The 26,517-nt window shown below is 37.4% G+C and overlaps 6 protein-coding genes across 8 annotated transcripts; 3 read left to right on the plus strand and 3 right to left on the minus strand.

Moving 5' to 3' along the window:
• Positions 1-294: 294 nt before the first annotated feature.
• Positions 295-1,618, plus strand: LOC107048359 (low molecular weight phosphotyrosine protein phosphatase). The gene is made up of 4 exons (XM_015271510.2): positions 295-404; positions 487-677; positions 1,104-1,265; positions 1,340-1,618. Exons 1-4 carry the CDS (start codon positions 368-370, stop codon positions 1,418-1,420), a joined length of 471 nt encoding a protein of 156 aa, XP_015126996.1. The 5' UTR covers positions 295-367; the 3' UTR covers positions 1,421-1,618.
• LOC107048332 (guanine deaminase) lies at positions 1,434-17,139 on the minus strand. Of its 3 annotated transcripts, none has more exons than XM_015271478.2 (8): positions 16,767-17,139; positions 4,789-4,922; positions 4,461-4,703; positions 3,110-3,328; positions 2,844-2,951; positions 2,668-2,775; positions 2,291-2,603; positions 1,434-2,219 (listed from the first exon to the last, which is right to left on the minus strand). In XM_015271478.2, the coding sequence occupies exons 2-8, from the start codon at positions 4,885-4,887 to the stop codon at positions 2,020-2,022; spliced, it is 1,290 nt and encodes a 429-aa protein (XP_015126964.1). In that variant the 5' UTR covers positions 4,888-4,922; positions 16,767-17,139; the 3' UTR covers positions 1,434-2,019. The 3 variants fall into 3 exon arrangements, with proteins under 3 accessions (XP_015126964.1, XP_015126972.1, XP_015126958.1); XM_015271486.2 differs by lacking the exon at positions 16,767-17,139 and adding an exon at positions 5,227-5,438; XM_015271472.2 differs by lacking the exon at positions 16,767-17,139 and adding an exon at positions 5,042-5,132.
• LOC107040079 (dynein-1-beta heavy chain, flagellar inner arm I1 complex) lies at positions 5,967-11,260 on the plus strand. The gene is made up of 10 exons (XM_015260383.2): positions 5,967-6,093; positions 6,156-6,232; positions 6,472-6,814; positions 7,301-7,594; positions 7,899-8,181; positions 8,448-8,633; positions 8,706-9,269; positions 9,387-10,468; positions 10,537-10,684; positions 10,752-11,260. The coding sequence occupies exons 1-10, from the start codon at positions 5,967-5,969 to the stop codon at positions 10,966-10,968; spliced, it is 3,321 nt and encodes a 1,106-aa protein (XP_015115869.1). The 3' UTR covers positions 10,969-11,260.
• Positions 10,877-15,543, minus strand: LOC107048318 (post-GPI attachment to proteins factor 6). Its single transcript, XM_015271452.2, has 4 exons — positions 15,232-15,543; positions 13,582-14,373; positions 12,862-13,405; positions 10,877-12,692 (listed from the first exon to the last, which is right to left on the minus strand). The coding sequence occupies exons 1-4, from the start codon at positions 15,308-15,310 to the stop codon at positions 11,774-11,776; spliced, it is 2,334 nt and encodes a 777-aa protein (XP_015126938.1). The 5' UTR covers positions 15,311-15,543; the 3' UTR covers positions 10,877-11,773.
• Positions 16,634-24,288, plus strand: LOC107048325 (oxysterol-binding protein-related protein 9). Its single transcript, XM_015271465.2, has 11 exons — positions 16,634-17,443; positions 18,053-18,268; positions 18,360-18,590; positions 18,667-18,754; positions 19,073-19,271; positions 19,332-19,456; positions 20,577-20,606; positions 20,691-20,853; positions 21,361-22,030; positions 22,106-22,333; positions 22,683-24,288. The coding sequence occupies exons 1-11, from the start codon at positions 17,336-17,338 to the stop codon at positions 22,767-22,769; spliced, it is 2,145 nt and encodes a 714-aa protein (XP_015126951.1). The 5' UTR covers positions 16,634-17,335; the 3' UTR covers positions 22,770-24,288.
• LOC107048351 lies at positions 23,187-24,730 on the minus strand. The gene is made up of 2 exons (XM_015271497.1): positions 24,646-24,730; positions 23,187-24,548 (listed from the first exon to the last, which is right to left on the minus strand). Exon 2 carries the CDS (start codon positions 24,401-24,403, stop codon positions 23,282-23,284), a length of 1,122 nt encoding a protein of 373 aa, XP_015126983.1. The 5' UTR covers positions 24,404-24,548; positions 24,646-24,730; the 3' UTR covers positions 23,187-23,281.
• Between the last annotated feature and the right edge of the window lie 1,787 nt (positions 24,731-26,517).

Genomic DNA, 26,517 nt, shown 5'->3' on the forward strand with positions numbered 1-26,517 from the left:
ATGTTTGAGCGAAAGCAACCATTCTGATTTCCATGTTCCTGATTTTTCAGGACAGCGACTGCTGAGTTCTTCAAAACTTACAAGCAAAATGTGAGAAGTGTCGAACAATTTCTACAAAAGCATAGAAATTGATAACATTCTGAATTCAAAAAACAAATCAAACAAATTAATTTATACTATGAATAAACCCGAAGCAATACTTTGATTCCGAAAAAAGCATTCAGCGGCGCCACGTGCAATTTAAACATTGCATCGTACAATGCAATTGTTGCGATTGAATTTGTGCACCTTAAACGTGGCCCAACCCATTCTCGAAACCGAGGAAATTTCGAATGTCAACGGTTTATTGATCATAAAAAACTACGAAATGTCTGAGCGAAAGAAAGTATTGATGGTTTGTTTAGGTGAGTGACTTATGCAATTCAGTCTTGACTAAAAATTGTGTCTGCAATGAGTGTTTTGAGAACGAACAAATGTATCGTGCAGGAAACACCTGTAGATCCCCGATGGCAGAAGCTATTTTCATCAATTACATAACACAGATGAATCTCTCAAACCGTTGGTGCGTTGACAGCGCTGCATTGAGGGATTATCATGTGAATAATATGCCGGATATTCGAGCACAGACGACCCTAAGATTAAATGGAATAACGAATTATTCACATCTCGCTAGAACAGTATGCTCGTTCTCCCTGGCCCATTTCCATCTCGAATTCGAATACGTAGTGGACTGACGTTATACTCGCATTTCCCCTTAATCGTTTTTTCTCCCGCGTGAAGACTTCCTCCACTCCCTACCACTCTCGACTCCCGAATGTAAACACATCGTGTTTTCTTAGTAAATGAAAAAAACTTTTACATTAAATTTTCGAAAATTAGGGTGCATGGCGGGGGTACGGAAATGTAGTCGCATTCGCCAAATCGAATTCCCCCGCAGCTCCAGGGGTGCGACTATAACGGAAGTCTACTGTAATTTATTGGTGGGTTTTGACATAAGGCCGAAATAGTATGTTGTGCACCAAGGGCGGAAAGTAATGTTTTCCGAGCCCACGGCCCCACGGCCGGAGTTATAAAAATACTAATAAGTATTGTATAATTAATAGATAACAAATGACGATTTTCACGAATTTGATTGGATCCTGGGAATGGATGATTTTAATATAGATGAGTTGAGCAGAGTTAAACCGGAGAGCAGCAAAGCCCAAATTGAATTGCTTGGGAAATATGACCCAGAGGGAGACGTTATAATCAGAGATCCATTCTGCGTCAGTAAATCTTGCATATTCACATATCAATGATAAATTATCATCTTGATAATCATATTTCGCATTTTGTTCAGGATCAAGATTGTACAGGATTTTTCAAGGCGTATGAACAATGTTCACGAAGTGTAAAGAGGTTTTTAGAAATTCATCAATAGTTACACAGATCTATTACAGTACAGAATTCCTGTTTGACATTGAAAGAATTATATTTTCGACTCAATATCCAAAATATACATGCAGATTTCCTATTTTCTAAACCTATATCCTATATGTATATATCCTAGCTTTAAAAAAATAATTTGTAAAAATATTCAAATTTCATTTTTTTTGAATGGGAAAATGTTTGTGTTCAAGAGCAGGATTTACTCTTAACATTAAAAGCTAAGATTTTTCAATTTTTTTTTAATTATTCGGAAATCATCCTCGTGTTGACCGCATTAAAATTATCTGAGGAGGTGATCAAGTACCTTAATGAAGGGTAATTATGCAAGTACATGAGTGTAGCAACCCCAACTGAGGGTATTAACTGCGTAGATGAAAGTGTAATTATAGAAAAATAATGAATCTTTTAACTTGACGACCAACAACGAAAACCTGAGCTCATCTGGGGGTTGAACGCACTAAAATTAGGACGTAAGTATGAAAGTATTTGAGTGTAGTAAACCCAATTGAGGGTGTTATGTGCGTACATGAAAGTGGAGTTGTCTCCCCAAAAACAACGAATATTTGGTAATCAAAAATTGTTGCCCAACTGTTATTTAACTTGATGACCAGCAACGAAAACCTGAGCAATATTTCTATCATCCCCAGAGTGAATGAATCTCTGCAGCTCTTCTTCGACATCCCATTCAGATAAATTTTTGAGTGGCCCGTTGGTACTGTTTGTATCAATCAGAAGAGCATCAAACTGTTTTCCGGGCTCAAAGCTGCCCACCTGATCCTCTATTGCCAGTGCTGTATGAAGAGAGAGATATGAGAGTTCCAGTGATATAAATGCAATCGACTTTAGCAAGTTTAGAGTTTACCTCTGGCGCCACCCAATGTAGCCAGGTGAAGGACATCGACGTAGTTCAGAGGTTCATATTCTTCTTTAGAAAATGAAAGATGAATCGACACTTGAATAGCAGATCTCATCACATCGAGCATAGATACACTATTTCCCCCCGCCACGTCTGTCCCCAATCCAACATTTATTCCACTCGATCTCAGTCTTTTGACATCACAGAGACCACTGCGAAGGCACGTGTTTGACGTTGGACAGTGGATGACAGAGGTCTTTCGATTTTTCAATATTTCCAACTCCGCGCCTTCCAGATGGACTCCGTGAGCAAGTATTGTCTGGATGAGAATTAGAATTCCAGTCAATTATTCAAGGAGTTAATTATTCATTCATTCTTATTACCTTTCTCGTGAGCAGCCCAGCCTTGTTATAGACACTAGTGTAATTTGGACATTCTGGGAACATCTCTTTACATAACTGAATTTCTGATAGATTTTCAGAAACGTGTGTCTGAAATAGAAAGAATAATTAATTGATGAAATTTCAAACGAGATTACTATTGACATTCCATCTTTCACCTGCACATGGACATCGTTAGCCACCGCTAATTGACCAAGTTTCGTTAACAGATCCATGTCACAACTGAGGGCGAATCGTGGAGTTATTATTGGTTTCACCAGTGGATCCTAATGAGAAACCTTTCTATCAAGTTCATAATTCAAGCAATGAAAATTCGAGAGATTGAGATATCGTCATGGAATTGTGTGGTATTAATAAATTTCTGCTCTCTCGCTGGGATTGATTGAATGATTGAAACAATATATTTGAGAAATCTGTTACTAACTCCAAAACTGGTGACATCGTTGATGAACTCTGTTGTTGCTTGAATAGACTCTTCAGTCGTCTCGCAATACCCATCATCCCGAGCTGCGTTCATATTGACTTTTCCTACGAAAGCCCTCTGTCGATACTTCAATGCTTTCACTGCTAGAATTGCGGAAGTTTTTCCGTAGAGCGAAGCGAAGTAGCAAGCAGTTGTTGTACCTACATTCAATGTTTGTTTCTGCAGGGAAATTCAAGCATCAATAACTGATTACTCAACCTTTCCATGCTCTTGGATATGGAAAGGGCCGCTTTTAGGGAGACTGATATATTAATACACAGCATAAACTAATGAATCCAGAAGAATTCGAAAATTATGATATTGAAGACGTCAAATTTTTTAGTTCAGACTCTGTGCGAAATTAATGAATGTGTATTTTTCTTTCTTTCTTACTGAGGAGCTCTAGAAAATTTCTTATCTTTTCTGAAAGTTTTAGAACCTTACGGAAAACTTGTTTCCATCACTTATGCGTAAAATGAAATTTACACTTTCCACGCGGTGTGATGAAAAATAGGATTCGACACATGTGGGAAAATCAATTCGCCTTCGGCGAGCGCATCTTCCACGAATCACAAAACACTTTCTTGACACTATTGCTACGTTCACCTCGTGCCGAATAGTGCCTTTTCGTTTACTTGTAATCATGATATGAAAGACGAACGAAAAGTCTTTTCGTTTACTCGTAAACGAAAAAGGCACAGTTCAGCCACTCGCTGAACATAACATCACTGTCAAAAAATAATGTCCGACACACACGTGAGACGGGAATTTTTGCGAGTGTGTTTCGCTCGCATCGAACTATACTATTTTGTCGCAACGTTCGGTGAGTGGCTTTTAAATAGGCGCAGCGTAAATGAAACGAGGCTTTACGAACTGTGTTCGTAAAAACTAATACAAAATTCAATAGAAATCCAACAGAATTTCCTAAAGAATTCGCTAGGTTTTCCATTAAATGTTTTCGCGCGTGAATCCGAGCCGAAGGCGAGTACTACAATGACATTCGTCAGATAATACTTTTATCGCCATGTGACATACAGTATTTTATGTCACTGGGTCCAAAAACCGCGATCAAATCGAGTGAATAAATAAAATGTGTTCCACGTGCGTTTAAAAAAGTGGAACTTTACGCATCAGTAACACAATATACTTTTTCTTCATTTATAAGAAAAAAAATTAATTAAATAAAAATCGAATTTAAAAAAATCTCTTGATGAAAAAAATGCCGATGTCTTAATTGTCTTGATGGAGGGAACTGTTTGGGAAACGTCGGGTGCAGGGGGAGGGGGGAGCAACTACTTGTGTATATACTCACAACTACAGCATCGTAAACTCTATCAGCAAATTCTACATCGGAGTATTTTTTCTCCAATGGGAATGTATATTTCTCGAGCCACTCCATTAAAGATCTATCATATCCAATTCCTAGATTCGGCAATTGAACTGCATGAATATGGCAGTCAACGAATCCTGGAATCAGAAACTGCCCCTTTTGCAAATGAGTTATTTTCTCCGCCGTTGCGTCCATATTTGATGAAGCCTCTCCAACATTCACGATCTGGAAAATAATTATATTCATTTCATTTCAACCTGAGCTGTGTCAATTGTGGACTGTCTTTATGAACGAATTTCAATTCGTTTACCTTGTCATCTTTTACAAGGATCATTCCATTTTTGAAAATCTCGAGCTCTCCATTATCCTTTGTATGGACAACTGGCCCGAGGAATAGGTGAGTGTTCATTGTCGAAGGCCCACCGACATCCCCACTCAAATCCCCTGGAACAGGCATAATTCAATAATACCGATGAGTTACAGACTTTTTCATATTAAATTACACCGATTAAATCGCTGAAAATAGAAATAAAAGATTATTAAATTAGACTAGAATAATTTACTTGAAAGCTCAACGTCTTCAAAGGTCATGAACTTATTCCATGTCATCATGGTGAAAATATATGATATTCATACACCGAGAGCCGAGAAAACACTGGCCCAAGAGTAGAAATCACTAGAAAATTTGTCTAGTCGGCATTTTCGGAAGTGATGAATAATTGAGATAAGCAAGAGGAAGTTTACGTACTTAACTTGTAAACTTGCCCGGGGTCTTGTTTGACTTTCCCAATAGCTCTTGTGCCGCATAATGCTGGAATATTGTTAAAAACATGTGACGTATATCGGAGAGATATAATCCGAGGAGCAAACTTGTGGAAGTCAAGTTTAAAACATCAAAAAGACTGTCTAATTCTCACACGAAATGTTAACGTGTGGCGAAGAGTCAAAGAGATACATTTTGATAACATCTCCGTATAAATTTTTCTATTGCGTCTTCTAGGTGACTTTGAGATAACGTTCCGACACAAGTTTACATTTTGCGCGGATATTAGACAGTCCTTTCGATATCTAGAAGATGACAACAGCAAGTGTGGCACTATGGAGTGAGCACGTGGTGCAGCCCGCGAATGTCTGCAGTATATGAAATCCATGGGGTTTAGTTTGATCAATATTACATCAGGAAAAGGTCTCAAGTTTTCTGCAATGGCTGTCTGTTTCCAGTTGTGCTTTGAAATAACATTTTCCCTAACGTTCGCTAACGAAAGTCTCTCCAATTATACAACAGGTTTATAGACCCTCTGACCCGGGAAAAAATATATAAACACGAGAAGAGAAGCAGCATTTTTTTCTTTATTTTTTCTATTGATGCAACAGGACGTGTTAATGGGTATCACAAGATAGATTATAAATAAGATTGATTGAAATAGAGGATAAACTATAAGTAGGGAGTCTGTCTTACCATTAAACAAATAAATTAAATGAGCAAAAATGGCAACAATTCGAGCAGACTCGATAGACCCCAAGAAAATCAGGAAAGGGATGGAAAAAGCGCCTCCTCCTGTCTGCAGAGACTATCTAGATATGGATACAGACGAGGAAGAATTCGGACGTCAAGGTAAAAACTCCATATCACCAACGATAAATCCAACACTCAATTTTATCCCTCATTTTACCCAGAAACCCCTGAGCCAGACGAGGAACTCCCTCCAGAGCCGGAAAAACCGGTCTTCACGGATGAGGAATTGGAAAGACTTGTGAGAAAAAAAAACACAATCTACTTCTTTTCATTTATAGGAAAAAAAATTGAATTAAAATTAAAAGTAAACTAAATGAAATTGAAAAAAATTTTGGTTAAAAAAAATTAATTAAATTAAAATTGAATTTTAAATAATCTCTCTTGATGAAAAAAACGCCGATGTCTTAATCGTCTTAAGTAATATCTTGACCCCCAAATGTTGTAATTTATGCAACACAATTTAATGTCATTCTGCAGGTGCAGTGCGTGAAGGACTTGACAATAATTCCATCGGATGTGGAATTCGTCTGGCCGTTGGAAACCATAGAACGGATCCAAGAGTACTTCCACAACCCTGGGAATACCATATTGACAATTTTTTTCGAAGCAACAGAGTGTAAAGCTCTCCTAGACTTTCCCCTTCAAGCTGATCAGGGCTTGACTTATTTCTTGAGGTCCCCTTGGCAAGTTTACACCCCCGAAAACTTCATGTCGACCGTGATTTTTGGGAATTTCAGTGGCAACATTGAAAATTCGATGTTAAAATTTTTAGAAATTATGTATTCGCCGATCGCTGTACACAGCGATAGGTGGCCTGAAGGTCTGTCATTCAATTGTATAATATGAAATCGATTATATAGTACAAACGATTTATTACGTCCAGAAAGTAGACACGTGTGAAAAAATTTTATGGAAAAATCTAGCGAATTCGCTAGACAATTTTATTGGATTTCTATTGAATTGTCTATTAGTTTTTTGAAAATTTCATTCAACATTTCAAATATTCTATAAAAATAGTCGATAGAATTAGATTTTTCTGTACACCTCATTCTATTCAGATATTTTTTATAGAATCTGCTCGGCGTGATGAAAAGATAAATTGGAAAAAATGGAATTAAAAAATATATTTATAGAATACTTTCTATTGAACATTTCAATAGAATCGGCCAAAAACTAATAGAATATAATAAAAATCGAATAAAACTGTCTAGCGAATTCGCTACGTTGTTCTATGATTTTTTTTTTCGTGCGTGCAATAACAAAAACCGAAGGAGCATTATCAGTTTCATTCTGACGTTTTTTTTAGTTATGAGGGATGAAATTTTCTCGGATTTGAATCAATTCCTCATGAAGTTGACGGATGCTACGTATGGTCCTATGGGCCTGACAATTCTTCACGTTCCGCGGGAAGGAATACAGGACGATAAAACCGAATCTCTTCTTTGCAACGATAAAAATCAAAAGGGGTTTATTGAGAGATTAGAGAGAGTTGCTCGATACTGGATAAAGCAAATAAGGGGAGCACTAGAAGGAACTGATTTACCACCACGTCCCACTTGCGGAACTATCATGGATGAAATAGAATTCTGGAATTACCGATGTAATTGAGGAACTCAATCCTGTCGCCTCGATAATTATGATCCTTCTTTCTCATACTTTCATTGCTAAAATCCGCTTTCCGTACTTCACTTTTCCTCGTCCAGGGACTGGCATTGGCCCTTACTCAAACTTGTAAAAGTGAAAATCACTACGGCAGAATGTCGTTCGCGAATAGTCCCACGGGGTTTTTTTAATTGCGTGGTTGGCCAGTCCTCGCCTTCGGCTCGGACGCCAACACCGTACAAGTAAAAAATCCCATGGCACTCGCCCTGACATACACTGTTTCTCTGTTTCCTCTTCTGCAGTTGAAAATTTGAGTTGTCTTCATCACCAGCTCAACGATACCTCGATTTTGACAATAGTGAAAACATTGAAGGAAGTCGATTCCTCAAGTGTGCAACAGTTTCACCCCCTAACAACGCAAGTGCATGAATTAGTAACAGAAGCAAGTTCCAATGTCATGTATTTGAATTTATTCGTAGACAGTTGTACGGACTTCGAAGTTCCCAACGGCATTGAGGCATATTCAACGAAAATACTGCATCAGATTCGTTTCGTGGGTTTAGATTCTAAATTCTACACCAGCGCGTGAGTTGAAAAAAACGAATTCTTTGAACAAGAAAACAATGCGAGAATAGCTATTTATATCACAAGACCGCAATAGCTATTTTCGTCACTAGGCCGAAAGACTTTTCTGACGGAAGTTGACGAAAGTTGTTTTCGGCTGAGTGACGAACATAATTTTTCTTCACAATATCCGTAAACGGCGTTCGACGGAAATGAAGTGTCCTTAAAACGACATTTTACGGGCAATGTGATGAAAATAGTTTTTGATATTCTTCATCTGTCCCCAGGGATAAAATTGATACATTATGTCGAGCCCTCGGTACCCAAATAATCGAACAATGCAAGAGCTACGTAAATTTAGATACAATTCTCGAAGGTGATGTAAGCGAGGGGAAGAAAATGCTGGAGAATTCCATCAATTGTTGCCAAGAATTTCTCCAGATATTCGAAAGACTGTCTCAAATGGACGCGCGGTCAGAAGTCCCAGTTATTTCGAAAATAAACAAGACAATAGCATTTTGTCACGTAAACATTTTTATCCAAAGGTGCCAAGACCTCATCGAATTTTCCGACGCTAGATTTGTCTACGATACCTGCGAGGAGGTGAAGATGATCGGTGGAGCCAGAGGAATGGAACACGAGTTGCAATACAAAAAAATCGAAGAGTCTTTCTCTGATATCTTGGAAGAAGTGAAAGAAATTCGTGATTTTATTTTAGACGTTACGACGAATATCTGGTTGGATCGGATAGTATCGCTTAGCGAGCGCATTCAGAATATAGACAACATGGTGAAAAACCTGATTCACGAGATATTCAAAGATGTTCAGAACATCGAGGAGGGTATAGAGGCGCTATACGCTATGAAGAGATTTGCTACAAGGAGAAATTTGCAAGAGACCATTCGGCATTATTGGACGGTCGTGTGGAAGATTTTCGAAAGTGAATTGAAAAACATTGACATGCAAGAGGAGAACATTCTTGATGAGACAACAATCACACGCAATGCTGAAGCCGCGATGCTTCTGAGGATTCAGATCGATTATCTGTCGAATCAATTCAATATTATGATTAATGCTTCCGATTGGCTGGGGGACAGCAATGTTCAAGAGTAAGTTTAAAACACAATGACAGTTTCCAATCGCATCGCGACCCCCTGCGCCGCTCAAATTAGTTTATGTTGAATCATTTTTCGATGATTGAATTAATAAATGTAATATCATTACAGACGCATCATAAAAAAATATAAACAGATCCAAAGTTCCATTACCGAAAAAGAAAACTCCTTCTTCTCACTTTGGGAAAGAGACGTTCAATCTGACGTGGAAATTCGAAATATCTTGAAAGAACCAGTTCTTGCGTTCCTGAAACCACCGGACGAAGTATTTCTCACTGTAAATATGGACGAATCATACATCCAAAATATGCGAGAAGTAATAGAATGGAAATATCTGAAATATGATTCAAAAGCAATGAATTCAAAGTTCCTCCAGAAATGGCAGCCGATCAAATTGAGATATATGAAGATTAAATATTTATGCGACCTATATAACTCTATCGTAAAACGCCTGCATAAGGAGGAACGACTGCTATTAGAGAATGCTATAAATGAAGTGAAAAATTCAATCACTCCTGCTCTACCGAAGTGCACGTGGGCTGTGGAGAATATCGATAAGATTTATGCTGAGTGGTTGAAGAATATTATTTTATTAAAGGACGTAGTAGAAGTGTTTACAGCTACAGACGCTCATATTCGCTCTTCGTGTGAAGATATAGCGAAATTTCTACTTATAAAAGGCACTGATAATGTTTCTTACACCCTCGAACAGTTCAAAGAATATCTGGAATTAATCAGCAGTGAAAACTCATTTTTAATGAAAGAATCGAGTAAATCCATACTTTCCGATTTATATGTATTGCATCGCAAAGCTAAGTACGGAGAATCCACTCCCAGACATTGGACGATGTACGTCACTGAAGTTATCGGAATTTTCAAGCGATCCCTCATCAGAAATGTTCGAGGATCTTTAATGTCTGCACTGAAATTTTTTCGGGTAGCCTCTGTGGCTGATTCAGAGCCTTTGTTTCACATCGAGGTCAATCTATCTGACAATAATTTAGTGTCATTCAGCCCTGATTTGAACGAAATTGGTGCAGCTTTGAACGGTATCATTCCGGTGACTACTGAATATATTTATTCAACAGACGAATTCACCAGGATTTTGAAATTTGGGGCGCAATCGAGAGAGAATGATAATTTTATACATTCTGATGGAGCTGTGAGAGATTTAACGAATACCGTCGAACAAGGTAGACAGCAATGATGCGGTACAATATAACATATAATATAAATTATCAATACTATTTCCATATTCAAGAGATAAAGGCTGGATTGGAAGAGCTCGAAGAGTTCAGAGTATCAGGTTTAAACGTGGAGCGTCTGTCCAAAATCGATGATATTGTAAAATCCTGTGGGCAAGAGAATGTGCACAAAGAACGAGAGCAATTGGAGTCTACAATTCGCTGGTAACTAAGAATTTACAATTCGTCTCTCATCATGAATCTCTAATGTTTATTATAATAACCATTTCAGGTGCGAAGAAATCCTCGAAATGGCAAATGCTTTGGAAAATAAAATCAGAATCCGTTTCGTTTTGTTGAATACGGAAAACCTGAAAATTCGGGTATTAACACAGTGTGAAAATATGAAAGACACGCTTTTCGTTGAATTGAGTAGGTTTATTGCTTCCGAGCTTGCTTTGCAGCGAATGCCCGTACAGAATGATAACATGTCAGTAATCCACTTGTAATAAAAAATAATCACATGTAGATGATAACAAAATATGATACACCTATTTATGCCTAGTCTCCTAGTTCCTTCACATCTCAATATATATTCATAAAATTTCTGATCTAACTTACAACTATGTCATGGAAACATCAAAAACTCTGGACAAAAAACATCGAGAGTATCGATACTTTGGCATATTGCACGAGAAGAGGGTGACTCCATCGTCTCCTATTATTGTAATTCGTTTTCAACTTTGGCACATCCAAGATTCTTCATAATGACAGTTGAAAAAAAATCTCACGGACAATAAACTGAACATAAAAACTTGAAAAAATCAACTTATTGATCTACACCGTAATCATAGGTAATAAAACAGTAAAACTAAGAAGAAAAAAGTCCTACACCAAGAGAAAATCGAACAGGGTCTCAAACAACTTCTCTCTTACTCTTGAATGAACCAAGAAAATTGCACGTTGAAAATGACCAAAAGAAAATAGTTCCATTTGAATTTGAATTTACCATATAATTTTAATTTATCAAGAATTTTTTTTTCGAAATTGCAGGATTGCTATCATATCCTCATTATTATTCCACTCAAGAATTAATTTCTTATCTTCGATTACTGAATAGTCAAAACCAAAAAGTACTCTCAGTATAAAATAACGAAGTTTCTGCAACAAAAATTGTTCACTTAGAGACAGTCTTCAAATGATCAGCACTGGGTTTTATATTTTAGTAATTTTTAACTTGCGATATACTTGGTTCAAACACTACTTGTTTCAGAACATGTTCGTTTTTCTGTCAATGTGCACGCAATAAAATTTTCAATTCCCAATAGTCAAATCGACTTGTCTACAGACAATCGTGAACACAGGAGTGTCATGTTCTTGATCTATCAATTCCCTGTCAGAGCCAGCTGACTCCTCACTGTCAAAGTCACCTGGTCCAACATCTCGCGCTGGTAACAAAAATACCAACGAAAATGCAATAATCATATGCCATAAACTGTGAACGTACCGGTAATTTGCTTCAGTCTCAACCGCCGAGAATAAAATGAGCCCAGTAGTGGCCAATAATAGTCCAACCAGTAATTTAACATCTCCATTAGGTAGTTTCCAAACTTTGGACTTATAACATCGATACGAATGAACACCAATAGGTATCATAGCACCAATAGTGAGAGGTACTAAAATGCTGGTCAAACTTGTTCGATCAGCTTCAACACCAAACGAAATAATAAGTACCCCACACATATGGCAGACGGAAATAAATTGTACTGGTAGCTGCGCCATTGCAATGAGTGTCACCCAAAATGCAAGTATACTACTAAAGAAATCACTGAATTGCAGAACTTGATATTTGGCAATGCAGTAAGTCATAAACTTCTGATCACAAGCATGATAGAGCGATGAGAATAACATCGTAGCTAGGTAAACTAGAGCTTCGGTGTAGAGTCTGCGTTTGACGGCTAAATAAATAGCAGGTATGAAACATAAATTACTGAGGATGAGCATGAGGGAAGAAAGTACTAGGGACGGCTGTTGGTACGCATTTGTTGAGTCTGTGCAGCCCCAGCCTTTGTAACCACCGAAGCAGTTGCACGTTGTGAAGTGGATGAAGTTGCGATGAATCTCTTGACAGACACCGTGATGTCCACACGGATGGGAACCAGGGAAGACACACTGGTGAGTTCTTATATCGAGAGACACCAGGATCTCTCCCACTTCACACCTTGTTGGTTTCCTGGAGAATTATTAGTTGAGGTGAATGAATGTCATTGACATTATTTCAATCTCAAATAGACTATTTATGTAACAGACGCATCTACATGGGGACAATTTCAATTTTTTCAATTTTTGGTGGAAATAACATGGCTATTTTTTAAAATAGATATTTGAAATATAAAACCCACCCGTCAATAAAACATCTGGCTTGCAGCCCGATGTACCACGTGTCAGGCTGTGGATACGGTATCAACAAACTTCCATCGTGTTTCCCATTGGTTTCAAGTCTCATCGTCATTTTGTCGTCATCACAAAATATCTCTCCTTTCTTTCTCCATGGCGCTCGTCCCCTTCTTACGCAGATAAAAACGACCACTGTTTGTTTCATAAATGCTTCATCAATCTCCAAGTGAATGCCCATCGCCAGTGATCCACCGATATCAACTAGTGGGAGAATATCGAATTGAGCAATGACTGGACTGGTGTCTGTCAGCATAATCCACGGAGTCAGCCACTCTCTCCCTTGGAGCAAGAAGACCCCCGAAAATGTTGGGAGCTGTTTCACACGTATCAATTGGAATCGTCGAGCGCATGGATCGCTCGATATATTCTCTGAGCCTTCGAATGCGATCAAATTTTTGTAAAATTCTGGCGAATGAAATTGGAGGCTCGTGTTGAGCCTTGATGCCCACTGACGGGTTAAGGTACTTTCAGTAATTTGTACTGGACATTCTGGAATGAAAATTCATGGACAGATGTATCTTTGAAAATTCCTCAATTCAAAACATCATTTTTAATTCAAATTTTTGTCAATACTCAAACTGTATTATTTTCTCAAATCAATAATTCAAATATTCTGAAAACGACTGACTAAAAATATTGATTTGCAATGAATGATGAAAACTCACCCGAAATCGAAACTTTGATATTAAAATCAACTATACTACTAGCAATCACCAGTAGATAATAATAGCTGTCTTCAAACGGTGTGACTTCTTCAAAAGTATAAGTGCCATTAGCTGCGAGGTTTATCGCGGTTTTCGTGTGATCGAGAAAGGGGAGAGCACGTCCCTGAAGTGCCATATCCTTGATACAAGAGTCAGAAGTGACGTTGTGCAATCGTAACAGGAATTCGCATCCCCAGATAGTGACTCTGAAGCTCCATGTGCCGGAGGGAATGAAGATTTTGTAATAAGTCGAGGGCTGTGTTGTTCTCATCGTGTATTTCTGCGCGATGGGTACATTCTGAATGCCATTTACCTGCTGCCATATAGCCACCGAGCCAATGCTGTAGTGACACTTGTGTCCAAGGCCTTGCTGCTGTACTTTCTCATCCCAATAAGTCATGTAGGCGCCAACGTACCACTCGCCGGGCTCAGGACTATTTATCGGCAAAACTACAGTCGTTTCAGCCTCGTATGTTGTCAATGTTTTTATGATAATAGTGTCATTTCGCTCTGCATTCATGTCGATGGGAAATGATGCATTGTCAACTGCAATGATTGGATAACTCCCCCATTGCAAGTAAATATTGACCTCTCTGGGGATGCAGTTACTACCGTCCATGAAAGCTGCAAATTGCCAAGTGGCACGATGCACCTCTTTAGGAACAGTGTAGTGAAATGTTGCTACATCGCTGTAGGTCCTGAATATGTGGAGAGAACCCTCTTGACTCGCTTCTGGCACTAATTGGTGACTTCCTAGAATTTTTCAATTACATTTTTTTCGTTTTCCTCGTTACCAACTGACTTTGAGGATATCCAAGTGTCTTTTACAGTTTGGTACGGATCGTACTATAGATAGATTCAACCATTTTCAATCATCAAATTTATCAATTAAATTACGTGAAAAAATTTCAAAATTTGAATTTTGCACAGAATTATAATTTTTTTACACATTCGTTGTTTATAAATGAATAATTGAAATTGTTTAAACCTTCGGAAACCTTATTTTTTTAGGCATGAAGTCGATTTCTGGTAAAATTCTGAATATGAATAAATTTCTTACGATTGCAAACAAATGATTTTTATGATGGAAAATTGATTGTTTATAAATTATTTATAGAAAATGCTCGTAATTTTCAAAACTTGAAATTTTTCAATTATTTCAGGCAAATTCCGATTTAAATTCATAACTGCAAAGTTTAAATAATAAAATCATGTTAAAATGTCCGGAAACTTGGACTCCCCTAAGGGAAAAACAATAATTAAGCGTCAAAACTAAGAATAATTTTCATATGTGATGACGATAATCATCATTTCATTTTAACCCATTCCAGCTTAATTCGTCCACAATTTCAAAGTAAAAAGTTAGCCTTAGTTATCAAAATTGTTGACCTGTGCGTCGAAATTGAGGCCAAGTTCATCAGTAATAAATCAATAAATATGTGATAACATCAAGGACACTTGAATCTACTCCTATTCCTCCATTCAATTGTGTGTTATTTGTTAATTCATTTGCTTTCATTAGTACATTTATTTATTCACTCTTATTATCCTGTTTTTCATCTTCTCAGTTTTAATTACTGTTATTTATTATTATCCGTAAATACCACATACCTTGGAAGAGTGGAAGATACAGAATTATTTTTATCCAAAAATAAAGCCCATTCTTGCGGTTTGTACTTTCCGACATCATGAGGCTTGCAATTTTTCAATGGTAAATTTTCGTTGGCACTCTCCACATTTGTTAACAACAATGGGCGGATGGATATATTATTGTGGAGTATTGTTGATAACTCATTGTTTTAACAATAAATCATAGGAGTGGATGTGCATACTCATAATGCTGAATAAACACCATTCGCGATAGATCATTAGGGAAGGGCCCGGGGAAAACACCATTTGATAACCGCACTGAATGCACTTGGTTTGTTTACTGTCAACGCGAAGTGCGGGTGTGCACGCATGTGAATGGAACTGTAGTTGCATGCCCGTGGACCGTCACTTTCTATATCGCGTCATACGACCTAAAATGTCGGTCATATGACGCACAGATTTTGTTAACTAGGGGAGGTTGGGGTAAAACGGACACTTTTGACTTTTTTTAAAATGTTAATGAGGGGTTAAAATGTTAGTGAAATTTAATAATTTTCTTTCAATACAAAAAGCAATTCTTTCCCTTCGTGACGAGCCTAAACTGAGCTCAATTGATAAATTTGTTTCTGAGTTATGAACAATTAAAAAAAAGTCTAAAGTGTCCATTTTACCCCACCCGCCCCTACAAATGACGGTCACAAATAATTTGCATGCAAATTGTCGTTGAATCGTCTGTATAGATGAATAATGGCGACTGTAACAAATTCCGAATTTGTCAATTATAAATAATTTTCGCATTAAAAGAATGATTTTATGTATATAGATGAGAATGTACCGCCGTTCTCTCCTGGAAAATCGGACCAGGGGAGGGGGATCGTGACAGCTGTTTTAAAGCCTTCGTCAAGTGACACAAGACCGTCATATGACAGGTCATATGACGCAGTTGCATCTGTACATGCGCGTGAAGCCCTTGCAATGCCTATTGCACTAATGCGCAGTAAAGTCTAAGCCTTCTTTTGAATCGCTCTAGCTCAGTGAAGAAATAATGAAGCACATTGCAATAAAAAGAAAAAAAGAATAATCCCTGCCTTCACGGAGAGAAATGTTCAGTAAAAATTACGGAACTCATAGTTCGCTCACCGATTACGGAATCGACTTAGAAAATTCAAGTGACGACATCGTAATTTTTCACAGGAGATTCAGGTAAAAATTACGGAACGCTCTGGAAAAATTCCGCGACAGTTCCGTAAAATTTCCTACAACCACATTTCGCTCCGGAATTACGGAAAAGATCCGTAATTTTTTTATTGAATATGTCTCTCCGTGTTGAATTCTGCTTTGCAAATCATGTGACAGAGGGATTTGCGTCAATTTTCCGCAAAACCTTAACTTAAACTCATCGTTATTTACGAAAAAAAGAAAAGAAATGCGAAAAAAGTAAAATGAGATTGCACTCTCCTCAAAATATTCTCAGCAAGAAGTTAGAATTGTTTCAAAATTGAGTAAATTCCAGTGCATAGTCGTAATTGATAACAGACAAATGACATCAAACATACCTGTTAATACTCAGAACACCACTAACATGCGTGTACCCCGATAACTATTTATGCAACCGTTTTTACGGCATTATCCAGCTGCGTGTGTTGGACTTCGGGTCGAAATTCCAAAGATAACTGGCGGTCCCTCCATTTTCGTGATCCAGCAGATGGCGTGTGAGATGTAACCTCACTTGTCCGAGTTTTTGGTTGGAAAAAACCGTCAAAGGCCTCAGTGCCGAAGGTGGAAGTAGTTGAGTGAACAGTTCAAGTACAATCAAGTACAATTTACCAATTTAACAAGTTTAATAAATCATATCATCACTGAAACCCCCACCTGTGTTCTTACTCCTCTATTTTAACACGGTTTCTCCGTTGCTCCATCGATCGACTGTTTACTTATGAATTGGAGCAGGATATCAACAAGAGTCATTAGTGATTCTGCATTTTCCTTTTGGAGTACTCTATAAAATTAGTCTCTTCGCTTTATTATCTTACATAACAGTGACTCCAGGTGTGCTATTCGAACGAGTCTACTGATTTACAATAAAATTTTGAAGAAGGCATATAAATAATTCACGATTTATCGAATGTCAACGATGGAGGGTTCATTGAGTAAATGGACAAATGTTGTTAATGGGTGGCAATATCGGTGGTTCGTGCTGGATGATAATGCCGGATTACTCTCTTATTACACGGTAATCACCATTTTTATCTATTGTGCTCCGTTCTCAATCTCGGGTACTTAATGAAGTTGTTATTTTGCTTGGACGGCTGTTCTGATGAGTGAACGGTCATGGAATCCTCCTAAAAGTTCATCACATTAAAGCCAACAAACAAGTTCTTGAAGAATTGATAAATAATACGCTTTTTGCTATACTCTAGATAACGTAGGGAAAAGGAGTGAGTGATACTGGATAGAGTAGGCATGTAAATAACATAAAATATAATTATATTTGCGAAGAAAATCCTTCACACATAATTATACTCTTATTCAATTAAGAAGAAAGTGGGAGAGCGATACTAGATAGAGTAGTCATGTACACAACATAAATATAGTTGCATTCGCAAAGAAAATTCTTTATACATATTTCTATTCTTATTTAATAATGAAGAAGGTAGGAGATATAAAAGGCTGATGAAGATGTAAAACAAAGAAACACTTTTGTACACAGAGAGAAATTTTTTAGAAAAATTCCAGTGATGGCACTGGAAATTTTACTTTACAGTCCTAGAATTTTTTTACAGAATTGCTCCCTCTGTAACATCAAAGAAATAAATGAATTGGATGGATTATACGGTTCTAGAGTAAAGAAAAGATGATGAGAGGTGCTCGTCGTGGCTGTGTTAGACTTCGTGGTGCTGTAATTGGTATTGATGATGAGGATGACAGTACATTCACGATAACAACGTCGTCCTCCAAGGATGACCCAAAAACATTTCACTTTCAAACGAGAAATGGTGAAGAGCGTGAACGATGGGTCCGCGCTCTGGAGGACACGATTTTGCGACATTCCCACGCTGTAATTATTGCATTCCATTGGCATGAGACATTTACTCTCGTCTTACATGTTTGTCTTTAATATTTTGATGATTGAACACTCCTTATTGCAGCGTTGGGATCCAAAAAAATCACCTCCCAAACAAGACTTCGATCGCAAAGTCGCGGAAGCTGATGCCTATCTTCAGTTACTGATCGATCAAATAAAGTTAATCGAAGATAAACAGAAGGATTTCAAGGATGACGAGGACGATAAGAAACAAAAATACGCAGCTATACTGACTCAGGCCAATGCAGTGCTAAATTCAGTTAAACATACGATTGTACAGTTGCAAATAGCAAAGGTAAGCTGGAATCAATCAGAACTTTTTCTGTCACTTTATTCACAGACGGCTTAATTCACACGTTTTCTCTTTCTAGAATACTGCCATACCCGTTAATGGTATTTACCGGGGGCCAACTGACACGTCACTCAGTACTGGTACTACAACACCAACGTTGACTCATGGTAATTTGATCAGTACAATGATAAATTCAAAGAAAATGATGATTTAATATTCTATCTAAAGACTTGAAGAATGAAGAATGATTATCGAGAGTTTTTCGACTCAATGAAAACGTCCTTCATGAAATATTGACGTTCCATGCCGCCTACAGCGAAAAATTATGATGCATTGATTGTCTTTAATCCATTTAAAGTACTCGGAACATCTGCCAATTTTTATTGAGAATTTTCGTCATTTATTCAAGGAATGGATGATTTCACGTGAAATATGTCAATATTTGTTTCACTTCTTCCCTAAAAATGCATTCAATCGGCTTTCAGCCAGAGGAGAGCCTGAATCAACAGTACAAACGGGTATAGAATTAGGCTTGGAATGTCTAGAGCCCCGTGTATCAACGAGTCTCCCAAAGGACCTCCCTGTGCCTGAATTTTCATACTCCTCGTCCGACGAGGATGAAGACTATTACGACGCAGCTGACGACATATCAACCCCCACAACCACACAGAATCATTTCCCCGAGTACGTAAATATTAATTAAGCTTTCCACCAACAGTATTCCTCACGCTATTTTATTGACAGCCATCGTGACAGTGAAAAGGACAAGCGCCTGCAGACAACTCAGGAGCCCGACACCAACGAATATCGGAGACAACAATCGCAGTCACAGCCACCAGTTAAAACTGATGGCTCTGTGGATTACGATGGTATGTCAATAGCATATAATTTTCACTTCCACTTCTTTGCATGCGGACACGTGAAACAAAACTCGAAGTAAATAACGATATATGGGACATTTCATGTTATTTCAATCAAAAAAAAACTGACGTAGTTTTAAGTCTAAAATAGACCAATTGCCGAAAAATCAAAGGCCAATTTTTTTTTAAGTTATGGGAAATCAAAATTTTGAACTCGAAGAATACCCTCTTTTCTATTTTTTTTATCTGTAGAAAAAGGCATTTCTCTAGTTAAATGAGACTTCACTTTAGAGGGATCGTCTCGATCTCCCGTGATGATTCCGAGTCAATTCATCTCATCGCGGTGTCCACTATCTTAAGTTTTTTACGTGTAGGCGACCGAGACTTAACATGAAGAAACACGAAAAACTTTAGACCGAAACAAGATAAATAGTTTCTGAGACGCAATGAGAGAAGACAATATTGCGTCTTTCGATACTAAGACGAGACCAGACTTACATGTTCCTTGAGACAAACATGATCTCAAAATCGGTGGAAACGCGGCAATATTCAAAGTAAATATGTTTATCTTGATGATAGAGTCATCCTCGACCTTACCGATGTCCCACTGTATTGATTAGTTTTATGCACGGTTTAACTATACAATCACAGCACAGCATACATAGACAACACTGGCCCATTCGTATGCGCACTGGTGACAAAAATTCACCTCCACCAGTAAGATTATTCCTCTCAGTAAAAATATCCTTTCCCACCAGTTAGTATTTTTGTTTCTCGATACCTGAAATGAAGAGACTCTATCACAACTCAAGTAGTAAAAAAATGCACAATAAAATGTGGTCAATTACAATAGTCAATAGTGATAATCTACTCGTGCACGAGACCATTAGACTGAAATTTTTTCATAAACAAATGAAAACATCACGTGAAGAGGAACTTTAAAATTCGAATGAACTTATTCTTATGATTTTTAATACCGTGCTATTAAAAAAACGCCAAAAATGATCAGTCTCGACGCAGCCACCTGTGAGTATCAGAGTATTCTAAATATAGATGTGCCCACCCTTTTATAAATTTTTTTTCAATTTCTCCTTTGACATCATTCTGATCGATATTTCTTATTTTACAGCACTTTACGAGGAGGAGAGTGAGCCAGAGGGTAATTATTCCAGATATTTTCAACGAAATGAGTGACTAAAAATAGAAAGAATTAATTAACATTAATTACGTGATAATTTTCCAGTGGACTCGATGGAGAGCCATGGCTCAGTGGTGACTCACCTGCTGTCTCAAGTGAAAATTGGAATGGATTTAACTAAAGTAGCTCTGCCTACATTTATACTCGAGCGTAGATCACTCCTCGAGATGTATGCAGATTACTTTGCACATCCCAATCACTTCATCAGGTAATTAAGCCACTTATATCGTGCATTGACACCCAAAACATCCACTGAGAAAAAAAAAAACTCAAAAATATCGCACTTCTATCAAGAAACTTGTTCATTTATAATTACCAAGACTGGAATTCTTTATTTGGAATGGAATCAGCATTTCTCTACTCAATAATTGCTCAGTACGAGTATTTCTAGATAGAATAGCGTATTAGTTATACTGGAGAAATGGATAATAATTCAAGAGGAAATCAACTGAAGAAGAATAGCATATAATTTTCTATTGCATAAATAACCTTTTTTTTCCAAATGTCATAATTTATCAAAACAAAATTTGTGATATCTTGAGAAGTAGTGTAATAACCAGAAAATAATTTTTGCCAATTCACATTGAACTAAAAACTGATGCGTTCATCTAGAGCATATAGAATATTGAATCAAACAAGTAATGGTTTGGATTAATTAAAACACGAAAAAAAATGTTGTCAGTGTGAGTTTTGATGATTAATTCAATTAAAACAGTATAGCAGACATGCCAACACCCAAGGAGCGAATGGTGCAGGTTGTGAGATGGTATCTCTGCAGTTTCCACGCTGGAAGAAAGTCGGGGGTAGCTAAGAAGCCTTACAATCCAGTTCTCGGTGAGATTTTTAGATGTCACTGGGACTTGGCAGCTGAGAATTCTAAACAATCAACGATTCCTCAGAGTGAAAATACCACGAGAGAAGGGCCAGTCCCGTGGTGTTCCGATAATCAACTCTGTTTTATCGCTGAACAGGTCTCACATCATCCACCAGTTAGTGCATTTTATGCTGAGCATTATGCCAAAAAAATTAGTTTCAATGCTCATGTATGGACAAAGAGTAAATTTTTGGGTCTTAGCATTGGGGTGCATAATATTGGAAAGGGCTGGGTCAATGTTTTAGAGTATGGTGAAGAGTATGTATTGACATTTCCAAATGGTTATGGTAGATCAATACTCACTGTACCATGGATTGAATTGGGAGGGACAGCTACTATTACTTGTGCTCAAACTGGATATCAAGCGACTGTTGAATTTTTGACGAAGCCGTTTTATGGGGGAAAGAAGAATAGAATTTCTTGTCAGGTGACACATCCTGGGGAGAAAAAACCATTCCTCTGTGTTAATGGAGAGTGGAGTGGATGTTTGGAAGCCAAATGGAGCGATGGGGTACTTATTGATTCTTCTGCAATGCTCTTTTACTATTCACAGTTACTAACGATTTTATTGAAATGTTTTTCATAGAGAACGGAGCTGTTTGCTGACGTGACGAAAATTCCGGTTGATAAAAAGCTGGTGAAACCAGTGAGTGAGCAGGAGGAATATGAGTCGAGGAAAGTGTGGAGGGAGGTGACTGTTGGGTTGAAGATTAATGATATGGATAGAGCGACTGCTGCTAAGTGTCTTATTGAACAGAAACAACGAGATGAAGCGAGAATACGAAAAGAAAATAACATTTCGTGGGAAACGAAAGTAATTATTCTGTCGTAGAAAATAATTTTTCTTTTTTTTGAACGTGATATTCATGAGAATGAAAGCAAGTTTATTTGGCTTTGCCATCACTTCAAAATAAAATCTCTCAACTTGTAAATATGAAATGAAACTTAAGAACAGCACTAGAAGATGTGAAACAATATTCAATGATGAGAAGTTACATGAGAGTGATGCATAAACAGTTAAAACAAGTTTGAGTGGGTAAACTCACTCATGAATTACTGCTGTGACCACAAGGACAAACAAACCTGCCCTTAGTCTACTCCACTGTTCACTATTCACACAATTTTTTATTCGTGATAATATTGAAATTTCTATTCTGTTACAGTTTTTCAAAGAAACTAATGATGGTGGCTGGGTATACACAGCTCCCCTCGCAAACAGGTTGAGATCAACAACAAATTTGGTGCAGTGATCACTTCAACGGTGCTTTTAATTCGCCTAATGCATCTACCCACGAATTATGATGAATAATTCGCGGCCTAAACGAGGATATACTGGATATTCCTCAATTGGGAAGAGTAATCGAGAGCGATGGGGGGGAGGGGGATGACAAATGGTATTAGATCACTGATATTCATTCGTAGTTTAATACAAATAACTTGATGACTTGTGTCTTAGCAGATAAGTCCTCAATGTTTCAACGTCACTTACAATATTAACTAGTGACAATGAAGTATAATGTTTACAGAGAAAGAAATTATAAACACTTCTTATTTCATCGAATCTTCTAGGGAATCTCGGGTACGTGAATTTGTTGTATAATCTAGAATTAAAAATAGTGAAAATAGAGAAGATGAGACCGATGATGAGAGAGGGAAAAACGAGTTAAAAGTTTTAGAAAATATATTTTTTCTGTAATTGTATAAATAGAGAATAGAAAAATATGAGAAACATAATTCGCACAAGCTACGATTATTTTTTCAATTATAGTATGTAACCAACGTGATAGTCTGGTTCTATCTTACGATAGATCGATGGAATTCTCTGAGACGATAGTACTAAATTATCAATACCTGCAATCATACTTTTAACACTTATCCTACAAATTCTCACATCTGAGTTTTTATTTTTCACAGAACACTGTGATTTTTCGTACCTATACAAAACCTTTGTAACTAACTTTTTATCTAATGTAATTTTATTCGATTTGGAGGTGAGTGACTCTGTAAGAAGGGAAAGATTTTTCTCCATTGGTTTGATAATCAATAAATATCTGCGATTCTGTTCGGCAGCTAGAAAATTAATCTCGCTATTAAATATATCGTCGTTAATGCAGTGTAGAAAAGCTGCTTTAAAGTCAATCCAAGGACTAGTTTGATTACAATAGACAGATGGTGAGGATTTGAGTGTAAATTGTAAGGAACAATTCCAGAATTTAACAGCATTCCCAAAATTCTCCAAATTACAGTTACCCAGTACTGTTAAACACCTATTGCACACAACATCTTCCCCAAAAACTTTGTACTTATCCAAAAATATATTTCTATTCAAAATGCAGTAATGAGAGCCATAGAAAAAATCTTTGTCACGTGGTTGCAATAGTGTCTTCATATTCAAATCATCCCCAGTGTGTGAACAACAAAACCACTGAGAGGGATCACAATCGTCACTCGGTAATGGAAGCACTCTCTCAAAAATAATATCAGATTTTGTCAGAATATTTTTACAACAATTACATACTAATGACAGTTGAGTATTCTTTGGAGGTAATTGAATCTCTGGTATCTCTGTAACTATTGAATTATCTCTCTCTAACTTGTGAGAATCAATGACTTCTGTTGAAAATGTGCCAACTGTTGAATCAACTGGACTAGATTGTAACCTGAATGATATCCACTTATCTGTTACATTCAACGATGACAATGATTCTGGTATAACGATTAATGATTGAAGATCAATGTCAAATAAATTGTTGAAAATTTGGAGGCCAATTGAGTTGTTTTTCAGGCTCAACTTGATTTCACGTGATTCTGTAGAATTCTTCGTTGATATAAAAACATTGCACGACTGAATTCGTGGTCGTTGCTCTATGGTTATGAATTCCATTCCACTTTGCTTTCATTAGCATTATTTTTATTGTACTGCCGTTGCTCAATATTTGTTTATCGAGAGTTGATTGTTACACCTTATGTTTCAATCCTCAGACAATTATTTTATTAATATACACCGACCAATGATGAGTCAAGAATGTCTGAAAATAAAAATAAAATGCCCATGCCTTCACGCAAATTCCTTTCCAATAATTTCAGAAGCCAATGAAAATTTCTTATCAATTGTAAGGAGTTTACCTTTATTAGAGTGAAATATGACAAGTCCAACGTTTGCAACTGCTCTCGCAACAAGTGAATGGTCTAGCTAAATACAAGGTTATGGTGTAGGGTTTCAGTTGGTATAGCAGATGGCTTAGAATGGGGTTTCTCCACTTCCTATAGGCAGATGGACGACTCAGAATTGCGTTTTTCTACTTACACTACACCCTATACAAGATGAATTAAATTAATTTTTTTTTGGGATTTTCGTTTTTCGCGATTATCTCGGAAACTATGAGAGATAGGGCCTTAAAACCTATTCCATTCGATTCCTGAGGAAATTTGGGTTCCGTATAGGCAGATGGACGGCTCAGAATTGCGTTTTTCCACTTCCTACACCCTATACAAGATGAATTAAATTAATTTTTTTTGGCACTTTCGTTTTTCGCGATTATCTCGGAAACTATGAGAGATAGAGCCTTAAAACCTATTCCATTCGATTCCTGAGGAAATTTGGGTTCCGTATAGGCAGATGGACGGCTCAGAATTGCGTTTTTCCACTTCCTACACCCTATACAAGATGAATTAAATTAATTTTTTTTGGCACTTTCGTTTTTCGCGATTATCTCGGAAACTATGAGAGATAGAGCCTTAAAACCTATTCCATTCGATTCCTGAGGAAATTTGGGTTCCGTATAGGCAGATGGACGGCTCAGAATTGCGTTTTTCCACTTCCTACACCCTATACAAGATGAATTAAATTAATTTTTTTTGGCATTTTCGTTTTTCGCGATTATCTCGGAAACTATGAGAGATAGAGCCTTAAAACCTATTCCATTCGATTCCTGAGGAAATTTGGGTTCCGTATAGGCAGATGGACGGCTCAGAATTGCCTTTTTCCACGTCCTACACCCTATAAAAGATGAATTAAATTAATTTTTTTTGGGACTTTCGTTTTTCGCGATTATCTCGGAAACTATGAGAGATAGAGCCTTAAAACCTATTGCATTCGATTCCTGAGGAAATTTGAGTTCCGCATAGGCAGATGGACGGCTCAGAATTGCCTTTTTCCACTTCCTACACCCTATACAGATGAATTAAATTAATTTTTTTGGGGACTTTCGTTTTTCGCGATTATCTCGGAAACTACTAGAGATAGAGCCTTAAAACCGATTGCATTCGATTCCTGAGGAAATTTGAGTTCCGCATAGGCAGATGGACGGCTCAGAATTGCGGTTTTCCACTTCCTACACCCTATACAGATGAATTAAATTAATTTTTTTGGGGACTTTCGTTTTTCGCGATTATCTCGGAAACTACTAGAGATAGAGCCTTAAAACCGATTGCATTCGATTCCTGAGGAAATTTGAGTTCCGCATAGGCAGATGGACGGCTCAGAATTGCGGTTTTCCACTTCCTACACCCTATACAGATGAATTAAATTAATTTTTTTGGGGACTTTCGTTTTTCGCGATTATCTCGGAAACTACTAGAGATAGAGCCTTAAAACCGATTGCATTCGATTCCTGAGGAAATTTGAGTTCCGCATAGGCAGATGGACGGCTCAGAATTGCGGTTTTCCACTTCCTACACCCTATACAGATGAATTAAATTAATTTTTTTGGGGACTTTCGTTTTTCGCGATTATCTCGGAAACTACTAGAGATAGAGCCTTAAAACCGATTGCATTCGATTCCTGAGGAAATTTGAGTTCCGCATAGGCAGATGGACGGCTCAGAATTGCGGTTTTCCACTTCCTACACCCTATACAGATGAATTAAATTAATTTTTTTGGGGACTTTCGTTTTTCGCGATTATCTCGGAAACTACTAGAGATAGAGCCTTAAAACCGATTGCATTCGATTCCTGAGGAAATTTGAGTTCCGCATAGGCAGATGGACGGCTCAGAAT

This window comes from Diachasma alloeum, unplaced genomic scaffold, assembly GCF_001412515.2.
Source record: "Diachasma alloeum isolate Michigan unplaced genomic scaffold, Dall2.0 Dall_scaffold_00176, whole genome shotgun sequence".
Lineage (NCBI taxonomy): Eukaryota > Metazoa > Arthropoda > Insecta > Hymenoptera > Braconidae > Diachasma > Diachasma alloeum.